The sequence below is a fragment of the Arvicola amphibius genome, chromosome 13 (genome assembly GCF_903992535.2).
Source record: "Arvicola amphibius chromosome 13, mArvAmp1.2, whole genome shotgun sequence".
Classification (NCBI taxonomy): Eukaryota; Metazoa; Chordata; class Mammalia; order Rodentia; family Cricetidae; genus Arvicola; species Arvicola amphibius.
Genome location: NC_052059.1, coordinates 71,795,051 through 71,815,189, shown reverse-complemented (window position 1 = coordinate 71,815,189; position 20,139 = coordinate 71,795,051). Strand labels below are relative to the sequence as shown.

The following is a 20,139-nucleotide window of genomic DNA, read 5'->3' as shown; positions in this document are numbered from 1 at the left end:
TGAGCACAGGAATTAGATATGGGTCAGCGTACCTGCCTTTGCAGGGCTTTTGTGTAGTGTTTGGTACTATCTGGAATTTCAGGCACATCAAGTGAGGGTCTTGAAATTACCCCACCCCCTCAGATGAGGGGTGTTTGTTGATACTCAGAACAAGAACTCACTTTGTGGGCCAGGCTGGCCTTGAACTCAGACGTAGGCCTGCCTCAATCTCCTGAATGCTGAGATTAAAGGTGTGTGCCCCTTCCCCCAATTATTAACACCCTAGCTCAATGAAACAGCTATTATAGAGGTGTAGAGGAAGAAGAAAAAGATTTAGCTAAAGACCTAGCTTTAAATTCTGATGTGCCACTCACTGGTTTAAGGTATTTACCTCTCCATCCCATTTCCTCACCAGGAAAAGGTAGCCACAAAACTGTTTCTAGATTTGCTATGACTTGCTGTGTTAATTTAGCAAATTGCCAAAAATGCCTAGTTGGTGCCTAAGAATTAAAGGAATATGAATAGCCAGGTAACCAGAGCTAGGATGGATGACTAGTGACTTTTTTTTTCCTTTTTTTCCTTTTAGATCATCAAAAACTAGAACGAGAAGCCCGGATATGCCGCCTTCTGAAACATCCAAACATTGGTGAGTGTCCAGCAGAGAGAGTGAGAGAAAGAGAGAGCACGCGCCTGTGTATGAGTGTGTGTGTGCGTGAGAGAGTGTGTGTGAGTGTGCATGCATGCGTGTATAGAGTGTGCTGGTGCATGTGTGTGTGTGTGTGTGCATGTATGTGTATATGTGAGAGTGATTGTGAGTGTGCATGTATGAGTGTGTGTATACGTGTGCTGAGTGTGTGTATGTGTGGTGTCTGTGTGTGTGTGATTACCTCTGGTCGTGGATCTTTACCTGGTGTCTTTCTTGCCTGAGTAGGATGGCAGCTGTGTGTCAGAGTTTTAGGGCTTTCTTTTTTAGAGCCCTGAGTGTCTCCTTGGCTATGATGCCCTCTCAGGGCTGGGTATAAGGCTTTTGAATATGTTCAGACTCTCTTTTCTCCTTTTGTCTTTGGGCTGAAATCCAAAGTTCTCAGTGTGTGAGGTTCCGGGCTTACCAGTCTGCCAGAGTCCCTCGCCAGAGGCCAGCCATAGCCTTCATGAAAGGCTCAGGATTTTGTTCCTGAACCTAAAAGAGTTTTGTCCCTGTTGCAGTGTCCTGCACACTCTGGGGGTTTCCATGGCACTCCTGTTTGTTCCCCAGAGCCAGGAGAGCAAGCTGCCTGCCTGCCTGCCTGGCTTCTCTGGAGAAGGAATGGCAAGAGCTGCTCAGATGAGGAAGGAGAAACACTTGAGAGGATCTCTCCCCGCTCCCACCCTGCCTGGGGTACAAGAGGACATTGTTGGTTGTTCTAAAGCCCGAGGAGGCTCGCCTGCCATAGCCCACTCTGGCTCAGTTTTACATTGTTCAGCTGAAATAGGCTTTGCCGAAAGTGTTGGCCCTGAGCTGCAGCAGCTCCTTACACAGGGACAGAAACTGGGCTGCTGCAGTGTTGGCTTGAGGCATGGAGCACCTCCTAGGTTTTCCCGAAATCGCTGAGTCATCACAAAAGATAACACGTGTTCTCTTCAGACATGGCCTAAATATCAAGGCTCCCACAGTGCTCCAGACACTGCCTTCTTAGCTCTGGAAGGCTAGGGCTGAGAGTTGACTTGCTGAAAAAGTTGATGCTGCCTCCAGAGCTGCCTCCCAGCTCTCTGGTCTCAGCATGAGCTTTTGTATGGAGGAACTGAGGTCAAGCTTCAGCCCACTGGGAGAGGAGCAGCCCTGAGGTAACCAGAACTGCAAACATGCAGGGCTTTATAGATCCCAATCAGCCACTTGGATTACGCTGGAAGTGTGATGATTGTGTAGGAAGTGCTCTGCTCCACTGGGTGCAGGGCACACAACACTACTAGGGCCCCTCGGCCAGGGAGTCTTAGCCTTAGAGCTGCAGGAGCTCCTGGGTAGCCTCCGAGGTTGTACTTTCACCTAAAACATGCAGTGGGGATGTTGCTGTGGACAGAAGGCAACAGAAACACCTGGAACAGCAGTCCCAAGAAGAGGCATGTTGTGTTTGGCTAGTTCAGTGATATATAAAAGTATTCTTACTACTTGCTAATATTTAAAAGTGAGATTTCACTGGGCAGTGGTGGTGCATGCCTTTAATTCCAGCACTTGGGAGGCAGAGGCAAGCCAATCTCCCAAGTTTGAGGCCATCCTGGTCTACAGAGTGAGTTCCAGGACAGCCAAAGTGACACAGAGAACCCCTGTCTTGAAAACCCCCAAAAATAAAGTAAAATAAAAATGTGATTTCACATTTGGGGAAAAAAATTATATTTCTCTGCCTTTTGAAGCAAAAGGCTTGACTCTGAAGCTACTATCTACTGCCCCAGTGGGCTTTAATCCTAGTACTTAGGAGGTAGAGGCAAGCAGATCGCTATGAATTTGAGGCCGAGATGGCATAGATCCATTGCTGGGGGAGGATGGAAGGAACAGGAAGCATATTGAATTCGAGGCCTATGGAGCGATGTAAGATCCTGTCTCAAGACAAGACAAAACAAAACAAAAACAAAGCTACTTACTAGCTCAGGTAATAACGTCCCTTTGTGTTTCTTCTGATCAGCTCATAGCAAAGATGAATTGTGTAGAGGAGGCTGACTTCTGCCACCTGTGACATGGTGGGGTTGACCATGAAAAGGTGAAGGTACGATAATGACAGCTGAGAAGTCAACACGAAGGGCAAAAGTCGGGTCCTAGCCTCAAAAACTTCTAGCCTTTTATTATTTATAGTAATGAGCATATATAGTTTGTGACCTCTTAGGCTTTCTGTGGTTTGGTACCCTCCCTTTCTGCACTTAGCTTGGAATATAGGCAGAGGCGGGAAACCATAGATTCCATGTGTCTATACTATTGGCAACCTGTAAAACCCAGGGAAAGCAAGCATGGTATAGTCTCTGTGGTGTCAGATTGCCAAAAACTGTGCCTTCATTTTGTGACTCTTTGTTTATCCTAAGGGATGTTTTGGCCTAAGGACCAGTTCCAGGGTTAAGGGTAGGCAGAGAGAAGGACAAGCCAGGACTGTGTTCTGAGAACATTGGCTGGCTGGACTCCCTGGCTTTTGGTGGGAACCAGGACTCATGGAGATGTGGCTGAGCTCTGGGTCCAGGAGACTACGGTTGCCATGAATCCAAACCTGGCTTGTGGCTAGAGAAGAGACAGATTGTGCCCTTAAGTCACTATTCCTCTCTCCACTGCCATGTCCTCTAAAGCTATGGCCCTTTTGGTTCTGACCTTTAAAACTCCATCCCAAAGGGTGACAAGAAGACTAACCAATAGCCTTGCACAATTGAAAAAGCTAAGAGCAATGGTCAGATCTTCAATTTTTGGCTAATGTCAGACTTGGTAGTATTGAAATTTGTGAGTATTTGGTGCAAGGAGCCAGGCAATCACAGTTTTTTCTTCTCATACATATTCTGTACTGAGTTAAGAATCTATTGGAAGAGTGAACCCTAATGTAATCTGTGGGTTTGGGGTAATGATGTGTCATTGTAGGTCCATAACAGATCCTGGTGTGGGATGTTCCTAGTGGAGAATCTGTGCATGGGAGTCATGGGCATATGAACCTTCTGTTCAGTTTTTCTGTGAACCTAACACTATTATAAAAAAAATAAGAGTTAATTAAAAACAAGCAAACATAATGCCTGTTGGGTGCAAGACACTCTGTTGGACTCAGCGCTGGAAGAGAGGCTAGTTGTAGGGCATTAGCAGAGGAGCTAGCTCGTGCTGATAACCTGAAGTCTGAATGGAGTGTGTGCTACCTGTGATCTGCTTTCTCTCTGCTCTGAATTCCTCTAATGAATAGACTCTGTCTTCTCTCGTGCTGAGCTGCTCCAGCAGTTTCAATCACAGCCTAACGTTTGTGGTTTAAAGCAGCACTTCTCAAACTTTTATGTGCTTATGAATCAGCCAGGGATCATGTCAAAATTCACATCCTGGTTCAGTAGGTCTGGGGAGAGGAGCGGAGATTTCTCCTAGCTTCAAGGTCTTTAGGTGATGTTAATGCTTTGGTCTGTAGTCCATCCTTGGAGAAGACCAGGTTTGCGACTTTGCAATTAGGTTTACTGGGTTTGGATTTCTGAGTTCATTTTTAGAAGCGGTGACCCTAACAAATTATTTAACCCTTATGTGCCTGCCTGCTTTGTCCTTTGCATCCGTTCCTGGAGTTGGCAACGGAGAAGCATAAACATGCAAGCAGAGATTCTGAATCCTATCTCCCCCACCCCTGCCCCAGTTCAGCTGATAAATTATTCAAGCCTGGCTGCAGTAAACCTTGGGCCCAGGACCCATTCAACTGATAGTAAATGTAGCGAAAGCAATTGCAAAGAAAAAGGAAACTTGAGTTGTGCATGAGCGAGGGCCCAGACCTGCCACAGTTGACTTAGTTCTGTCTGAGCCCCCAGTAGTAACAGTGTTATTATTAAGGACATTTTAAAACAGACTTCATTTTATTTTTAAATTGGTGTATGTGCATGCATGCATGGAAAGCGTGTGAATGCAGGTGTCCTCAGAGGCTTGAGGCATTGGCTCCCCAGGAGATGGAGTATAGGCAGTTGGGATCTGCCCAGCGTGGGTATGAGAACCAAACCCAGGTCCTCCGCGAGAGCAGTAGACACTCTTGACTGCTGAGCCATCTCTGTAGCCCCAATTATAGACTTTTTTGTTTGTTTTGTTTTTCAAGGCAGGGTTTCTCTGTTTAGCAACTCTTGCTGTCCTGGAACTTGCTCTATAGACCAGGCTGGCCTTGAACTCATCACGGTCCGCCTGCCTGGGATTAAAGGCATGCGCCGCCGCCTGACTAGATATTTCTAACTAAGATACTTTTTCAGTGCTTTTGTTGTTATTGTTTTGAGAAAATGTAAATGTGGCATATTGATGGCTGTTTTGGAAGAATCGGAAATAGCGACTCACAGAATTTGGGTTGTAGATTTCTTGGTCCATGAGAGTGTAAAATATTGAGTAAAACTTACTTAGGTCTATCCTTTTTCCCACTGACTTTAGAGAACAGCAATTAGGTTTATTACTGCAGTACAGTCATAGTTTGTGTTTCTTCTCCCTGATCCTTCTGACTGTGGATTTGCTGTGGTCCTCTTGGTCTTTGTGACTGTAATGACTGTGAACTGGGCATCAGATGGCTGCTTTGTTTCATAGCCATTTGTGTGGCTAGTTACATGCTTGTGTGGCTGCTAGTTAGAGCCATCTTCTCTGTAGTGGCAGGGCCTGGCTCCTTCTCTTCACAGCCATGTTCAACACTGTCTGCTTCAGGCTAGCCACCTAATGAATACATTAAACCAATTAGAATGGCAGAGCTGCCCATGACAGAGTGGAACTCTCACCTAAGAGGATGGACACAATGACTCACTGTTATTCTGTGATGTTAGTTAGCCTAGCCAGCTGCTTCAAGTTCTGCTATGTAGTGTGACTTTGAACTGTTTTCTTTTGGAGCTGTTTTCCTCTCCCGTCAAGTAGGGATGTTGTAAGTAGTTGCCTGACAGAGTTAAAGCGAGGATCCAGTAAAATACTGTTGTAAAATACTTCATATGGGCCGGAAATGTAGCTCAGTTGGTATGGTGCTTGCTAGTCCTGTACAAGACCCTGGGTTCAATCCCCTGCACCACATAAACCAGCTGCTATGGTGCATGCCTACAGACAGTCCCAGCACTTAGGCGGGGGAAGAGGCAGGAGGATCAGAAGTTCAAGGTAATCCTCAGTATGTAGTGAGCTCAGGGCCTGCCTTGGTCATACAAGACACTGTCTCGAAAAAAAGTAACCCAGTGGTTGGCGCATAGGAATAGCTTAATTAAGTTTTAGTCATTTTAATTTTAATCATCAAGAATCAACTGTGCTTAACATGGCACAGTTACTTTTCTTTTCCTTGTCCTTGGTTTCCTGTTAATTTTCTTTACAAAGTAAAAAGGGAAACAATAGACGTCTCTTTCAGAGCCCCCTTGTCTGGCAAGCCTGGTGTCTTGCTTGGAGCTGACAGCAGAACCTTTGGGGCTGGGTGGCCTGGAAGGATTAGTTTTCTGTTCCTCCGCTAATCCCCACCCACCTGCACTCTGTGTGTGGCCTTCCTCCAGCAGAGTAAAGGCCTGGGTGTCTGTGCCTTTGGCCCTGTTCTCAGGCCTGCAGTGCTGGGCGCTGGGTGGTGGAGTATTGAGAGGAATTGTCCAGGTGAGGCCAACTTCAAGGCTCAAGGCCAAGCCCAGCAGGATGGGACACCTGGGCTCCCCCTTGGGCGTGGTTGTTAGCATCCTGTGTGCTGTCTGTCAGCTCAGCATCTTGCTACTGTTTGTAAAGAAGCTGGTCAATTGGCTTCTGGGACAGCTGATTTCCAGGGGATTATTTGTATTACACCCTTTAATGCTTTTTAATTAAATGGAAAGTCCTTTTGGAGGCAAGGGAGCAGCTGCAGCAGGACTCAGGATGAGGCACTGACTGACTGAGACCAGAGGAGTGAAATGAGGGGAAGGGTGACTGCGGTGGGGTGGGTAGCCTGCTGGGCCCGGCTCAGCCAGGGGATTTAACTGTGGTTCCTTCCCACCTGAAAGCCCTCCCCTGTCATCTGCATGATAGAGAAGTGAGGAAGGAGGCTTGCAAAACTATAGAAGCTGGACTAGGATGGGCAGTGCGGTTGTTAGACCCCGGATCCAGGCCTGGGAGGCCTTGGAGTCTTCCTTCCTCAAGTGAGGAGGAAGGGAGCTGTGGTGATGAACCGTACCTTCTGGCGCCGGGTTGTTTGTTTTGCTTTCTGGCTGATCTGCTTCTTCAGCCATAGGGACATGGGAAGTGCAGCCTTTAGGAGATGCCTTGGCACTGGACGGGGCAGCAGTGTGAGCCTGCCAAGGAAGCAACACCATGACTTTTTCTGCCCAAGCACTTCAGCAGTTGCTTTGGTGAGGCCATTCCTGAAATGCTCTAGAAGGTATTCCTGCAACTGCTAAGTATTGGGGCAGAGGTCAAAGACACAGAGGGAGCCATTCGAAACCAAAGGCTCCCTACAGGAAGCGTTTGGGTGAGGAAGAGGGACAAGAGCATTCACACAGGCAGCCAAAGCATGTCCTGTTTCCATTAGAGTGATGCTCGGGGGTTGGCATTTAACCCAGGGGTGGTTGGTTTTGTAGGCAGAAGCTAGAGCAGAGACCTCAGAAGGCATCAGGTTGGTCTTTTGCCCAAGAGCTTCAGAGGCGGGCATCGAGAGGGAGCTGTGCTTGCCAGCCCCTCTCTGCACTTGGTGAGCTGCCTTCTCTACCTGCTGCCCTCTTGGACCCATCTATGGTACTGTTGTAGGTACACTGTGAGCACTCTCTTTTTGGCTGTGTTGCTTTGCTGCCTAGTGTGTGGGCTGGCCTGCGTTTCTTATAGGCTGTAGTTGAGTGGACTAGCTTTTGGAGTTTGAGACCTAGTTAGTAATTATTTAACCTTTGCCAAGAAATCTGAAGTCTGAGCCTTTATGGTTCATTTCTGTAAAATGAGAGTAGCAGTCATCTCAGGGCAATGTAATAAATTCCTTGAACACTGTCCCTCCTGAATGCCGTCACCTACCCTACGATCTGGCTTATTATATTGCTTAAAATAAGTATATAGGATCAGTAGGATATGACATAGACCTACCTACCCCAAGGCTGACACACAGTTTGCATTCAACCAATAGTTGTTTGTGATTGGGCATGTCTGTACATGCCTGTAGCCCTGGTATTCCAGACAGTAAGGTAGAATGATTGCCACAAGTTCCAGGCCAAATGGACTACATAGCAAGACCCTATCTCAAAAATAAATAAGGGTTGAGCATAGTAGCTTATCACTCCTTTAATTCCAAAACTGAGAGGGAAGCAGATCTCAGTTTGAGGCCAGTCTAGGCTGGGTTATGAGTTCTAGGCCAGCCAAGGCTATATAGTGAGACTCTATCTCAAAAATAAAGGGGGGAGAGGATCAGAAAATATAGTTAAGGAGACTGTTTGCCCAACATGCATAAAGTCCTGGATCCCCCAGCACCACATTAATTAGGTATAGTGATATATATATATATATATATATATATATATATATATTTAATTCTAGCATTTGAGAAGTAGGGGCAGGAGGATCAGGAGTTTGAGGTCATCCTCAACTGTATATTGTGAGTTTGAGGCTATATATACACAGACACTATCTCAAAACAGTTACTATGTTGGTTGCACAGTGTGGCCTGTTCCTTATGCCTTTCTAATGGGTTCTCCCTTTTCCCAGACCTTCCATCCTCTGGCTCCCATTTGGTCCTCTAGAAGAGCTCTGGGGCTTTTCTATCTTGCCAGTGTCTTTTCCTGTGTCGTGAATCATGTCTTAAGTCCACCTTCTGAGCGACTTGCCCCTCTAGGGAGCTTCTTGCTTTTTTCCCTCTGATTTTCTGAGCCATGAAGCTTCTATCTCTCGGGTCTGTGGTGGAAACCAAGCACTAGTCTCTTGCTGTGGCTGTGTACCCTTGGCCTGGGGGGTACCAGGCGCGTTGCTTCTTTTTTCTGCAGCATCTTCAAAAGCAAGCCTTATGAGGCTGACATGATGGGGCTGGGCGGGTTTGCTACAGAGAATAGGATTTCTGAGTTCCTTTCTGCTAATCTCTGTTCCCATCTCCTCTCTTACAGTGCGTCTCCATGACAGTATTTCTGAAGAAGGGTTTCACTACCTCGTGTTTGACCTGTAAGTGCTACTTTCTCTCCAGCTGGCTGAAGATGAAACTTGGGGCAGGCTAAACGGGGTCTCAGCCTCTGCTGAGGGTTCCTCTCTATCGCTTGAGGAAAAGGACTCAGGATGTTTCTGGGGGATGCGTGGGCCTGTCCAAAGGCACTCCCCTCTCAGGAGTCTCATTGTTCCCTCTGTCCCCTAGAGCATGAGCCCCAGCATGGCCTTGCTCTCTCCTTTCTGTTCTGTGCATAGCTCGCTTCTTGCGTCTTGGTGTTTTCTTATTGGAGAAATAAAAGAATGACTCTTTGCGGTCTGTGGAGTTGGAGGCAGCCTTTAGGACTCATGAACAGCGTTTCATTGGTTTCTCCCACTTGAGTTCTTTGACGTCCTAGGCATGGCTCTTTACCTCCTGGGAAGTTCTGTCCAGTGTTGTCAGGGTTGTGTCTGTGATCTTGTTATTCTTCAACTTTAGCACTAGGCCTGCCATTGCGCTGCTATGTGACAATGTTCCTTTTGGTCTTAAGAAAAACTATGACTCTTGTGGTAGTTAGAATATTCTTCTTAGATCCCTGTATCACTCTGTGCCTTAGTGATTCTGTTAGGTTATGGAAACGGAAGTGTCAGGAAGGAGGAGGGAGCCCACAATAGCCCACAGAGAAGCAACTGAGCATGTTCTGGGCTCCCAAAGGACACAGGGAGTCGGGATGGCTCTAAAAGCTGTTTTACTGTATGACTCTATTGCCTGCTGGATGCTAGAGTTGGCCAGTAGACCTCGTCTCCTCTGACCCTTTCTTCCGTGGTTACAGTGTTACCGGAGGGGAGCTGTTTGAAGACATTGTGGCCAGAGAATACTACAGCGAAGCTGACGCCAGGTGAGAAAAGTCTTGGTGGTTTGACTGGAGCCCTTTGCGTTTAGGACTGAAATAAGTCCTGGCTACTTTTGGGGGGGGGGTTTGCAGAGGAAGCATTGTGTTTTCCTTGGATAGTCTTTGGACTCTTGTCTGGACAGAGTCTGTATAGTTGCGGTAGGGCTGCATTCTGTGCGTAGTATTAGAAGCACCCCTAGAGTAGGTTTTTTCCAAGCCTCTTCCAGGTCTCCTTTGTCCTGTTACCTCAGAAATACTTTTTTTTTTTGCGCGTTATTATGTACTCACAAGCGCTCTGCACCTCTTCTTTCTTGTTTGTACAAGGTCTTGACATAGGGAACTGGGGATCAGAGATGGAGAAAGCATCATTTTTGTCTTGAAGGGTATGAACCTGGAAAGCTTCCTCCGGAACTTTTCAGCCCTTGTCACTACCATGACCAGTTCCGTGGGTCCCATGGCTCAGCCCCCAGATTTCTATCAAGTCAGTGGCTCTTTGGTGTGATACAGCACGATCCACCTACATTGTGACCTGCCTTGCCCACTTTAACTCTTCCCCCTTTACAGCCTGATTTTTGTTATCCTGCCTACAGCTTATCTGGCTTATGTGGCAGCTCAGGCTGCCTCTATAGAGAGTGGGGGAGTGCAGTTTCCTCACGAATTTCTCAACCCTGAACAGCCATGTTTGCTGATCAACTTCAGATGCCTCAGCCTGGGGAAAAATTCTCAAGTGGAGAGATGAATTCCAGTGCCAGCAGGGGAGGACCAAGCTGTGGGTGGGAGGAGGCAGTGATAGCTCAGGGAGCTGGGGGTGGGGGGGACTGTACCAGTGGGCTTGGCCTGGCTCTGCTGGGACACTTCGCACTTTTGCCATTTTTGGCCTGAAGGCTCTCCCTGCTAGCCGGGCTCTGTTCTAATTATACATTTCTGTGGATGCTCGCCTCTGCAGCTTAGTCTTAAGGTTCCTTTGGCACACTGTTAGGCTGTATGGCGTGGAGGCCCTGAGCTTCACTGTCAGGGTCTGACAGCATCCATTGACTCTTTAGCTCTCTTACGATCCTCAGTGCCAGGTTTCAGAGAAGCAAACCCTAAGTGCAGGCCACGCAGGCCAACACATCTGCATGCTGTTCAGGTCAGCCCTGCACACCTGGCGGAGGCTGCTGACTGGGCATATACCAGCCTTCTTCAGCCTCAGTGGTACTGACCTTTAGCACAGGTCTCTACTACACATGAATAGAACCTAGAAGCATCTCTGAGCAGTAGATAAGCCCCTTTCCAAGTTGTGCCAGTCAGGATTATTTCCAGACATTGCCAGATGTCCATAGAGGGCACGCTCATCCCCACTGTCGCTCTGGAGTACTCTCCTGTCACGGGGCTGCAGGAGAGTTCGCAAGGTAGACTGTCCACTCTAAGAAACAGCCGAATGTAGTTCTGAGCTAGGTTGTCTTTCTGTGTAGAATAGTCAGAATGTTTTGCAGGGAGCCTATTGGAGCCCTCTTAAACACATTATTTCTGGAAGGAATCTACGTGCTTGTCTTATCTCCCTACTAGATGAGAAACTTTAGAGCAGTTAATGCCTTAGGTGGTGTGAGACACACCTTAAGAGCTCCTCACTAAATGCTTGGGTAGGTACAGGCATGCACGATGCACCATGCACCCATCCTTGCACTCGTCCCAAGTCGCAGCATAAACTTCTTCCCTAGGAAAAGGGTTACTTAGGAAAGAAAAGGAAGGGGGTTGGATGGTGTTACCTTTCATGGGAATATTTAGCATTTTTCCATCTCAAGAAAACAAATTAGTTGTTCTGGATCTTTGCAGTCAAAATAAGTCATGGTAGACCTCTGTTCTAGTCGCTGGAAAACCCACGTAGCCTTAGCTGGGCCGGTTTCCTTTCCTGTGAGGTACGTGTTGACGATGAGAAAAGAGAACCCTCACAGTGGCTTCCAAATTCCCAGCAGTCAGGAGGCTGAGGTGGAAGGACCATGAATTCAAGGCCACTCTGGGTTACGTAGCAGATCGCAAGCCAGCTTATGCTACATAGCAGGAAGACCCTCCCTCAAAACAGGAAGAGATTGGTATTGTAAATTTGTATAGCCATTTTTGGAAAACAGTATGGCTGTTTCTCAGAAAAACTAAAAATAGAGCTACCATCTGATCCAGCAATCCCACTACTGGGTAAATACCCAACAGAATAAAATTGGTACGTTAAAGAAATGTCTGCACACCCACAATAGCCAAGATATGGAAACAACCTAAATGTCCATTAGCAGATGAATGGATTAAAAAAGAGTCGTGTACTCTATTGAGCTTTAAAAGGCCAGGAAGCTCTGTCATTTATGGTGAGATAGGTGAATCTGGAGGGTGTTGTGCTAAGTGAAACAAACCAGGCACAGGAAGATCTACTCTGTGCAATCTAAAAAAGATGCCCTATAGAGGTAAAGAGTGGTGGTTAGCAGGAGCCGGAATGGGTGGGAAAGGAGAACGGCTGCCCAGGCAGGAGGACTGGGTTCCCATATCTCACTGCACAGCAGGTGACTGTAGTTAGTAATTTGTGTTTGGTTTTTCCAAATAGGGTCTCTCTGTGCAGTCCGGGCTGTTCTGGAATTCAGTCTGTAGACCAGGCTGGCCTCCAACTCAGAGATCTGCCTGCCTCTGTCTCCCAAGTGCTGGGATTAAAGGCGTGCCCCACCACTGCCTGACATAAAAATGGATTTTAAATGTTCACTAGAAAGAATAAATATTTGAGGTGATGTATATGGTGGTGCACATTGTATCAGAATATAACATTGTCCTTCAGAAGTAGATAGTTATTTTTCAATTTAAAATAAAGCAAGAACAAAATAGGCTGAACTAGATAATATTTAAGGTCCAGGGTTCTAGCCTATTGTTCAGTGAGTGTGGTCCACACAGGTGATCTTTGATGAGGTAGTCTAGCCCTGCACTGATATTTCTTCTGCTGCTTTTTTAGCCACTGTATACATCAAATTCTGGAGAGTGTTAACCACATCCACCAGCATGACATCGTCCACCGGGACCTGAAGGTACTTATTAACCAGGCTGAATTCCTTTGCCTCCTGCTTGTGACTCATTGGCGCCACCTGGAGCTAGGTAGTGGTACTGTGCGAGCCCAGAGTAGGCGCCCTCTGGACTCCATGGTGAGTGCCTCATAAGGTTCTCCTTGTTCCTTCTGCAGCCTGAGAACTTGCTGCTGGCAAGTAAATGCAAGGGTGCTGCGGTCAAGCTGGCTGATTTTGGCCTCGCCATTGAAGTGCAGGGAGAGCAACAGGCTTGGTTTGGTAAGGGTGACCCTGTCTTCCGGGAATGCAGCCTCCGCCCTTCCTCCTTTTCCTGATCTGCCTTCCTCTTTCAGAACGAGAAATCAGGCCTTTAATGGTACTGGCCTTTTCAGAAAGTGGAGGAGGATGGGAAGGCACCCGGTCCCTCCTGGCCAGTCCCTCCATGACTCAGTATAGTGAGCCTGGCTGCTGTCCGCAGTGCGTGCTTGTTGCCTCTGGGGAGGTGCTTGAGTTCCTAGTAGGCACAAGTGCTTGCCCTCTGATTTAGATTCCAGGTACTTCGAGAAGCCCAGGCTGTCATCATTTGCAGCTTGAGTGCTGAGAATGTATACAGTAAAAATCAGCAGGCATTAGAAGGACTTTGGGGGAAATTACAGATGTGGACTTAATGAGAGAGAAAGCTGGCTCAGTGTGGCTCTGCCTTTTTCTGCTGCAGGTTTCGCTGGCACCCCAGGTTACTTGTCCCCTGAGGTCTTGAGGAAAGATCCCTATGGAAAACCTGTGGATATCTGGGCCTGCGGTAAGCCCATTCCATGCACTCAGCTTGTTGGTGTTACGGGCCCTTGGCTTCCTGTGATGACGAAAAAGGCTTTACTATTCCTTCTGGGCCCCCCGAGTGTCTGCTGTGTGTGACATCATGGCTTGCTCTTGTTCCCTTGGGAGGGCTGTTCCCATCATGCCCCTCCCCAAGTGAATGCCTGGGTTATGTTGCGTCCGTCTTGGAGGATAGCTTGCACCTGAAGAGGTCTTGGTGCCGTGAGGCATGTGGCACAGTAGGAGGGCTAGTCGTACAGCATAACTCCAGCCTGACCCTACCTTTCTGGGTGGTTCTGAGCCCTGCATGGCCTTTCTTGGTTCCTCAGGGGTAAATGATTGACCCCAGTGACCTATGTGTTCTGTCTCGCAGGGGTCATCCTGTATATCCTCCTGGTGGGCTACCCTCCCTTCTGGGATGAGGATCAGCACAAGCTATATCAGCAGATCAAAGCTGGAGCCTACGATGTAAGGATGGGTTTTCTGAGAGCTGAGCAGGTGCTCCCTCAGGGACAGATTCCCTGCCTCTAAGGGTCTGTCCACAGGAGTGGGGTTACTGTCATTTGATAACAGGGCGTCAGGGGACTTTGAGGACCCAAGGATGGGCATACAGGACTCAATTCTTGCCACCTTATGTACAGAGACTAGATTAAAAGAAAAAAATCCTCCTTGTTAATTATAAAATTAAAGAACTCATTGAAGCCCCTTTATTCTGTTTCTGAAAAGAACAGAAAAGCCGCATGGTGTATGTTAGATGACACAGGAAGAATTCTAGAGCCTTCCTCCACCACGTTGGTACCATGGGCACATTGCAGAGCCTGTTTTCTGCGTAGTAGAAAAGTAAAGTTGAAGCAGAAAATGTTAGTTCCGGTCCTGCAGTGACCCATGACGTTCTGTTTGTCTGTCTTACTTTCCAAGTCTATATAGGTTGACACAGATCTTGGGATATTCCTAGTACTTCTCCAACTCTTGGGTACCACAGAGTATCCCAGTTACAGGAGTTGGAATGAAGACAACCTACATTTCGGGGTAGAAACCTCACAAATTTCCTATCTCCCTTTCCCCTGTTCCTGCTCCTTAGTTCCCATCACCAGAATGGGACACAGTGACTCCTGAAGCTAAGAACTTGATCAACCAGATGCTGACCATAAACCCAGCAAAGCGTATCACAGCTGACCAGGCTCTCAAGCACCCATGGGTCTGTGTAAGTGTCCTTGCCCCCATCACTTGGAGATTGGAGGTAGCAGCCCTCATGTACCCCTTTACCCTCCTTACAAGGATTCAGGACGGCAGGGCAAGAGGGCGTGAGTGGAGTTCAAGGTCAATAAATGTCATCAGGGGACTTGGGAGGCAAAAAGTGCTAATAGATCTTTACTTGTGAGGCTATAATTTGGTTCTGTTCTTGAATTAGAGCAGGTAGTTGATAATAGTGTGAAGTCCCAAGCTTAGGATATACTTGGGCTTCAACTCTGAAGGATACCCAGTGAATAAACACAGGAGGCTTCTGAACTGTTGAGGTGTGCTACTGAAACCGCTCTGAAACTCTGGAGCTGAGTTCCTAGGAACTCCTCCCCGGCTGTCAATGTAGATTGACATACTGTTTTCATACACGGTTCTGTTAAGCTGAAATATCTATTTGCAGACAAAGGGGCAGTTCTGGTGTAATGAGCATCTTGAAGGATGCATTTGTTTATTTGTCAGCTCCCGTGTTAATTGAATGCCTCTTTGTGCTGTCACCAGGCAGTTCCTGGAGATGAATGGGGCATGGTCTCTGCCCCAAAGATCTGGGGAAACAGTCATTCAAACAAGCAACCATGCTTATCATCAGACAAATAAACAGAAAATGTAACACATTCAAGGGTTTCTGTTGCCCTTGGTAGGCATTAGGGTCTCACAAAGAAGGTTTGTGGAGAAGGTGATCTCTGCCTTGGTTCTTAGCAGATGACTTAAGGACACCCCTCCCCCCTTACCCTGCAGACAAAGGTTAGCATGGAGATGGTGAGAGGCCATAGGAAATGGTCACCTGTAAGGAATAATAAGTAACTTGGTTTTCAGTGAGACTGACTGGGAATGCAGAAGAGTGGGGCAGCAAAAGATCGCATGACATACGCAGCCTCTGCCTTGAGAGTTGAGGTTTGTTATTTGGTTTTGGATTTTGTTGTTTTGTTTTCGTTTTTTGTTTTTCGAGACGGAGTTTCTCTGTGTAGACCTGGCTGCCCTGGAACTAGCTCTCAATAGACCAGACTGGCTTTTAGCTCACAGAGATCCGCCCGCCTCTGCCTCCCAAGTGCTGGGATTAAAGGTGTGCGCCTCTACCTGGCTGAAGCATAGGTTTTAAAGAGAGTGTGATAGTTGCGTTTAGCATCACTTTGGAAGCTGTATAGAACGTGGAGCTGATGAGCACGAGGCTGGAGGCAGAGACGAAAGCAGGGGCAGCCGAGGGGGAGATGGAGGGGTGGGTGGTGCCATCAAATGTAGGAGAATCTAAAGGATTTAGTACCTGGGCTTGAGTGAAGGAGAGGGCAAGCTGATGGGTATTGCTGGGTTTAATTGGCCAGTGAGCGATAGTCGTACAGTTCATGGGCCCAGAAGAGCTAGACTGTGAGAAAAGATGATGACGTAGTTTTGTAGGCTGTGTGGTCGGGGGTGTGGTTTAGTGGTAGATCTTTCTCGGTATCGAGGAAGGCAGAAGAATGGGGGCTGTGGAGATTAGAAGTGAGAAGCTGGAAACGTGACCTGCTGTTTCTATGTAGGCTATGTATAATCAGAGAAGATCCAGAAACTAAGAAGCAGGTGAGACTTAGAGCATCAGCAACCAGATGCTGAGAGTCCCTGGGAAAGATAGGAAAGAATTCCCAGCTTTCCAGATACTGGAAAACAATAAGGAGAGACTTGTTTGTCTCCAGATGAGTGAGGCCGAGACATCAGGGAAGCCAGGTAGTGAAGGACAAATAACCAGTATTCCTTAGCGGAAGAAGGTGGTCGGGAAGTTTTGTTGTTTGTGTTTTCCTTTGTCGATATGTATATGCCTATAAATTGCATTGTTAATTGTGATAATTTAGCACGTCTGTACCACACACTGTTCATACAGCCCACACACACACACACACCTTTAATCTTCTCCCATTCTCCAGAAATCACTATTTTTACTTGTCTTTCATATTTACCTTTTTTATTTTTTTTTTTGTTTGTTTGTTTGGTTTTTTTCAAGACAGGGTTTCTCTGTGTAGTTTTGATTGTCCTGGAACTCACTGTATAGACCAGGCTGGCCTCGAACTCAAATATCCACTTGCCTCTGCCTCCTGAGTTCTGGGACTTAAGGCATGTACCACCACCACCTGGCTCAGATTTACTTGAAAGAAAAAAAAAGGTTTATTAACATGCGTGTGTGTATTTTGCCTGCATGTATGTATGTGCACTGTGTGCATACTGTGTGCTCATGGGGGCTCAGAAGGTGTCCGATCTCTTGGAACTGGAGTCGACAGATGGTTGTGAGCCACCACGTGGGCACTGGGAACTGAATCTGGCTCTTTTGCAAGAGCAGCCAATGCTGTGAACCGATGAGACATCCTCCTACCTCCTACTTTTTTTTTTAACTTCCATATATGAGAGAGAACACATCGTAAGTAATACCTGTCTATGTGTCTGGCTCATTTCACATAATGTAATGTCCTCTAATTCCAGTGATTTTTTTTTTTAATGGAAACTTGAATATAATATAAAGGTTACAGAAAAGAGTTGATAATACTGATTGAAAAGGACAGGTTTGGAGAGCAAATGGGGAGAGGGATTCTTGAGCCCGGGTCAGAAGGACACACCTGAGACTTGGGTTAGGTTGGAATGGAGACTGGTGCAGAAACAGGGCATACACAGAAGTCTCTTTATTTTTCTGTGGAGAGCTTTACACACACACACACACACACACACACACACACACACAGGAATGAGGAAAAGGTAGAGAAGGTGAAGAGAATTGCTTTGGGCTTCAGGAAGGCAGGCAGGTTGGTGCGAAGGCAAGGATTGTGGGGTGGTAGACAGTAAGTCATAGACACTAGCAGTATTTTCAGCTGGACTGACTGAGATACCAATAGTAAAGAGAGTGATGACCATCTCAACTGAGGCACTCAAGGAGCAGAGAAACCCACCACTTAGAATCCTGTAGTTCTTTGTAGCCGCCAGGGAATTACTATGTTACAGTATTACATAGTATATGACCCTGAATCATCAAGGAAATACACTGTGTCTAGTGGACTCAGTTTAAGGAGGCAAGGACATTAACAGCAAATACATTGAAGAAAAAAAAAACCCTTCTAAAATGATGAAGAAAAAAGCGGTCATGGTGGCGCTCACCTATAATGCCAGCGCTTAAGAGGCAAGGCCAATCTGGCACTACGACAGCAAGACCCTGTCTCAGAAAAACAAGGATGGTTTCTGCTTCAAGATAATTCCTAGCTTTTCAGAACAGTTTCTTTCAAGACCTTGTGGGATATGTTGGGTTCCTGAAAGGCACCCTGTAGAGCAAGAGCCTGTCTCCCCCTGTGTAGAGTCTGGACCACAGCAGGTACCCAGTAAAGAGACCAGGATCCCATCACACCAATACTCAGTTGCCTTTGAAGAGCTCTGTTGGCACCCTCATACAGCATCAATTCTTGGTGGTTTTCTTGTTCAGATTGTCCTTGACATAACCTCGAGTTGTTGGTGGCACTTCGGTTCTAAAGGCCTTTTCAATCTGTGAACTCATTTAATGAGCACTGTGTAGCACAGTGTGTGGTGACCATGCCCTGGCAGATCCACCAGTGCTAAGGTGACAGGACTAAGATGAGGGACAGAGAATCTATGATGGGGACCTCACAGACCTTTCTGTTTGGCTTCCAGCAACGATCGACAGTGGCATCCATGATGCATCGCCAAGAGACGGTGGAGTGCTTGCGCAAATTCAATGCCCGGAGAAAACTGAAGGTGAGTGAGCCTTACTTCTGGATCACTGTCTCTTGAAATTGGACCTTTCGACAGTGTAGCTCCTGCCTGGTTCCAAAGCGAAGCTCCTCTGCTGTTGGAGCTACACTGTGAAGGTTGTTCATGTTGGGGCACCTGAAAACTCGCGTTCTTCGGCTCTGGCCCAGAGCTGCCTTTGCCTGGGGCCAGGCTACCTGCTTCTAAAGCTCATTTGGACTTAGAGGATTCTCTTCTTTCTCCAGGGTGCCATCCTTACCACCATGCTCGTCTCCAGAAACTTTTCAGGTATGTGTTCCCAGCTGTGCACTTTAATTCTGCCGAGGTGAGTGGGACAAGAATGGCATTTGGCCAGCCCAGCAGCACAGGTGTCTCAGGCGTGCGGCACCTTGAACAGGATGAACAGGGTCCTGTTCTGAGGGCGGCCGCTGCTGAATTCTTTTACCCAGCTTCTTCAGATGTGGAGGGAAGGGCTTTTTCTGAGGCTCCAGTTCATGAATTCTCTTTCTTCAGACTACCCAAAAGTAGCCTGCTGAGCTTCCCAGGCGCCTTATCCCCAGGTTTTTGTAGTTATCTGAAGACTTCAGTACTTTGAGATTTTAGCCAGTCTAGGGTATTAGAGCATGCACTGAAGGAAAAAGAAAGATGAGATACAGTGTGTCTTCTCAGTTGCATCTGCTTAAAGTCATCTCTTCCTTCATTGTGTCTGAGAAGAGGTGCCTGATAGAAACTGTTCAGATGTTTAAACGTTTCTCATCCACTGAGGCTTGCAGTACCCTCTGTGACACTAGCTATAAAAGTGAAGATTAGAGACCTGTGGTGGGGAGGCGAAGGAACTCACTTAAGTCGCACAAGGAATTGGGAGAGTTGGGGTCAGTAATTTGTAAATCACACTTGACATTTCTTTTTAAGATGCAAGACATTCCAGTCCCCTCTACCCCGTTCTCACCCTGACCTTCATTGTTTGCCCTCAGTTGGGAGCACAGTGGCTTTTCTGTGAGGAAAAGATTAATGCCAAGACTTAACTGAAGACAGAGAGGTCTCTCCCCAGCTTGCTTTTGCCCTTGGTCTTCCCTTCCTCTAACCCCTAGCCTTGCTGTTTTGGTTCAAGACCCCCTTTCTCATCCTTCTAACAAGACTCCTTCCCTTGCTTACCTCCTGCACCGCCATGAAGAGGGGCTTGTGAGGGAGTGTCAGCCACCCACCACTTACAGTAGGTGGCCATTCTGGGCAGGGCTTCCGTCTTTGAGTTCAGGTCCCGCTGAACCTGGTTATGGGTCACTGGAGAGCTTTGGCTTGGAAGAGGCTTCAGGCAGAAGGGCTAGGGCTCTATAAACTCTTGCTCTTGACCACAAGGTTCCAGGCTGTCTGGATGACCCCAGTTTAGAGGTTTATTCCTATGTTGAATACACACTAGAAGGTCATGGTCCCTCCAAGGAGGGAAGAGGAGCAAAGATGATAGAGTTGTAACCCCCACAGTGCTCCTTCTCCTGAAAGTACTTTCAGCTTTATTTAAGAGCCTTCTTAGAGGACACTCAAGGGCATTTTATGCCGCCCATAGAGTAGTGATATTTTTCTCTCTGAGTCAAAGGAAGGTGAAGATAGGCTGCTGCCGCTGCCGCCTGTAGAACCAGGCAAGTCAGAAGCAAGGCCTGTGGTCTTGAGCTGCATGTCAGCCTCCCTCTCTGTTTCGGGGAATTAGTGGCCTGATTTCAGAGAGTCAGGCTCTGTTAGGAAAGAGCATTGACTCCTCCTTCAAGAG

General features: G+C 47.2%; 1 protein-coding gene across 12 annotated transcripts in view; it reads left to right on the top strand.

Moving 5' to 3' along the window:
• The window catches only part of Camk2g (calcium/calmodulin dependent protein kinase II gamma), a 55,891-nt gene that overhangs the window by 13,105 nt on the left and 22,647 nt on the right, over positions 1-20,139 (top strand). For 8 of the 12 annotated variants that reach the window (XR_005283024.1, XM_038310652.1, XM_038310649.1 and 5 more), the window contains 10 exons: positions 566-625; positions 8,692-8,746; positions 9,538-9,603; positions 12,563-12,635; positions 12,788-12,890; positions 13,327-13,410; positions 13,798-13,892; positions 14,506-14,628; positions 18,300-18,383; positions 18,623-18,665. Coding sequence is in view for 11 of the 12 variants with exons in the window: in XM_038310652.1 (XP_038166580.1) it covers positions 566-625; positions 8,692-8,746; positions 9,538-9,603; positions 12,563-12,635; positions 12,788-12,890; positions 13,327-13,410; positions 13,798-13,892; positions 14,506-14,628; positions 18,300-18,383; positions 18,623-18,665 (786 nt within the window). In the remaining variant the exon portion in view is untranslated. Of the gene's footprint in view, positions 1-565; positions 626-8,691; positions 8,747-9,537; positions 9,604-12,562; positions 12,636-12,787; positions 12,891-13,326; positions 13,411-13,797; positions 13,893-14,505; positions 14,629-18,299; positions 18,384-18,622; positions 18,666-20,139 lie in introns of those variants that run through there. The other 4 variants (XM_038310657.1, XM_038310655.2, XM_042054121.1 and 1 more) reach the window with 2 other exon arrangements.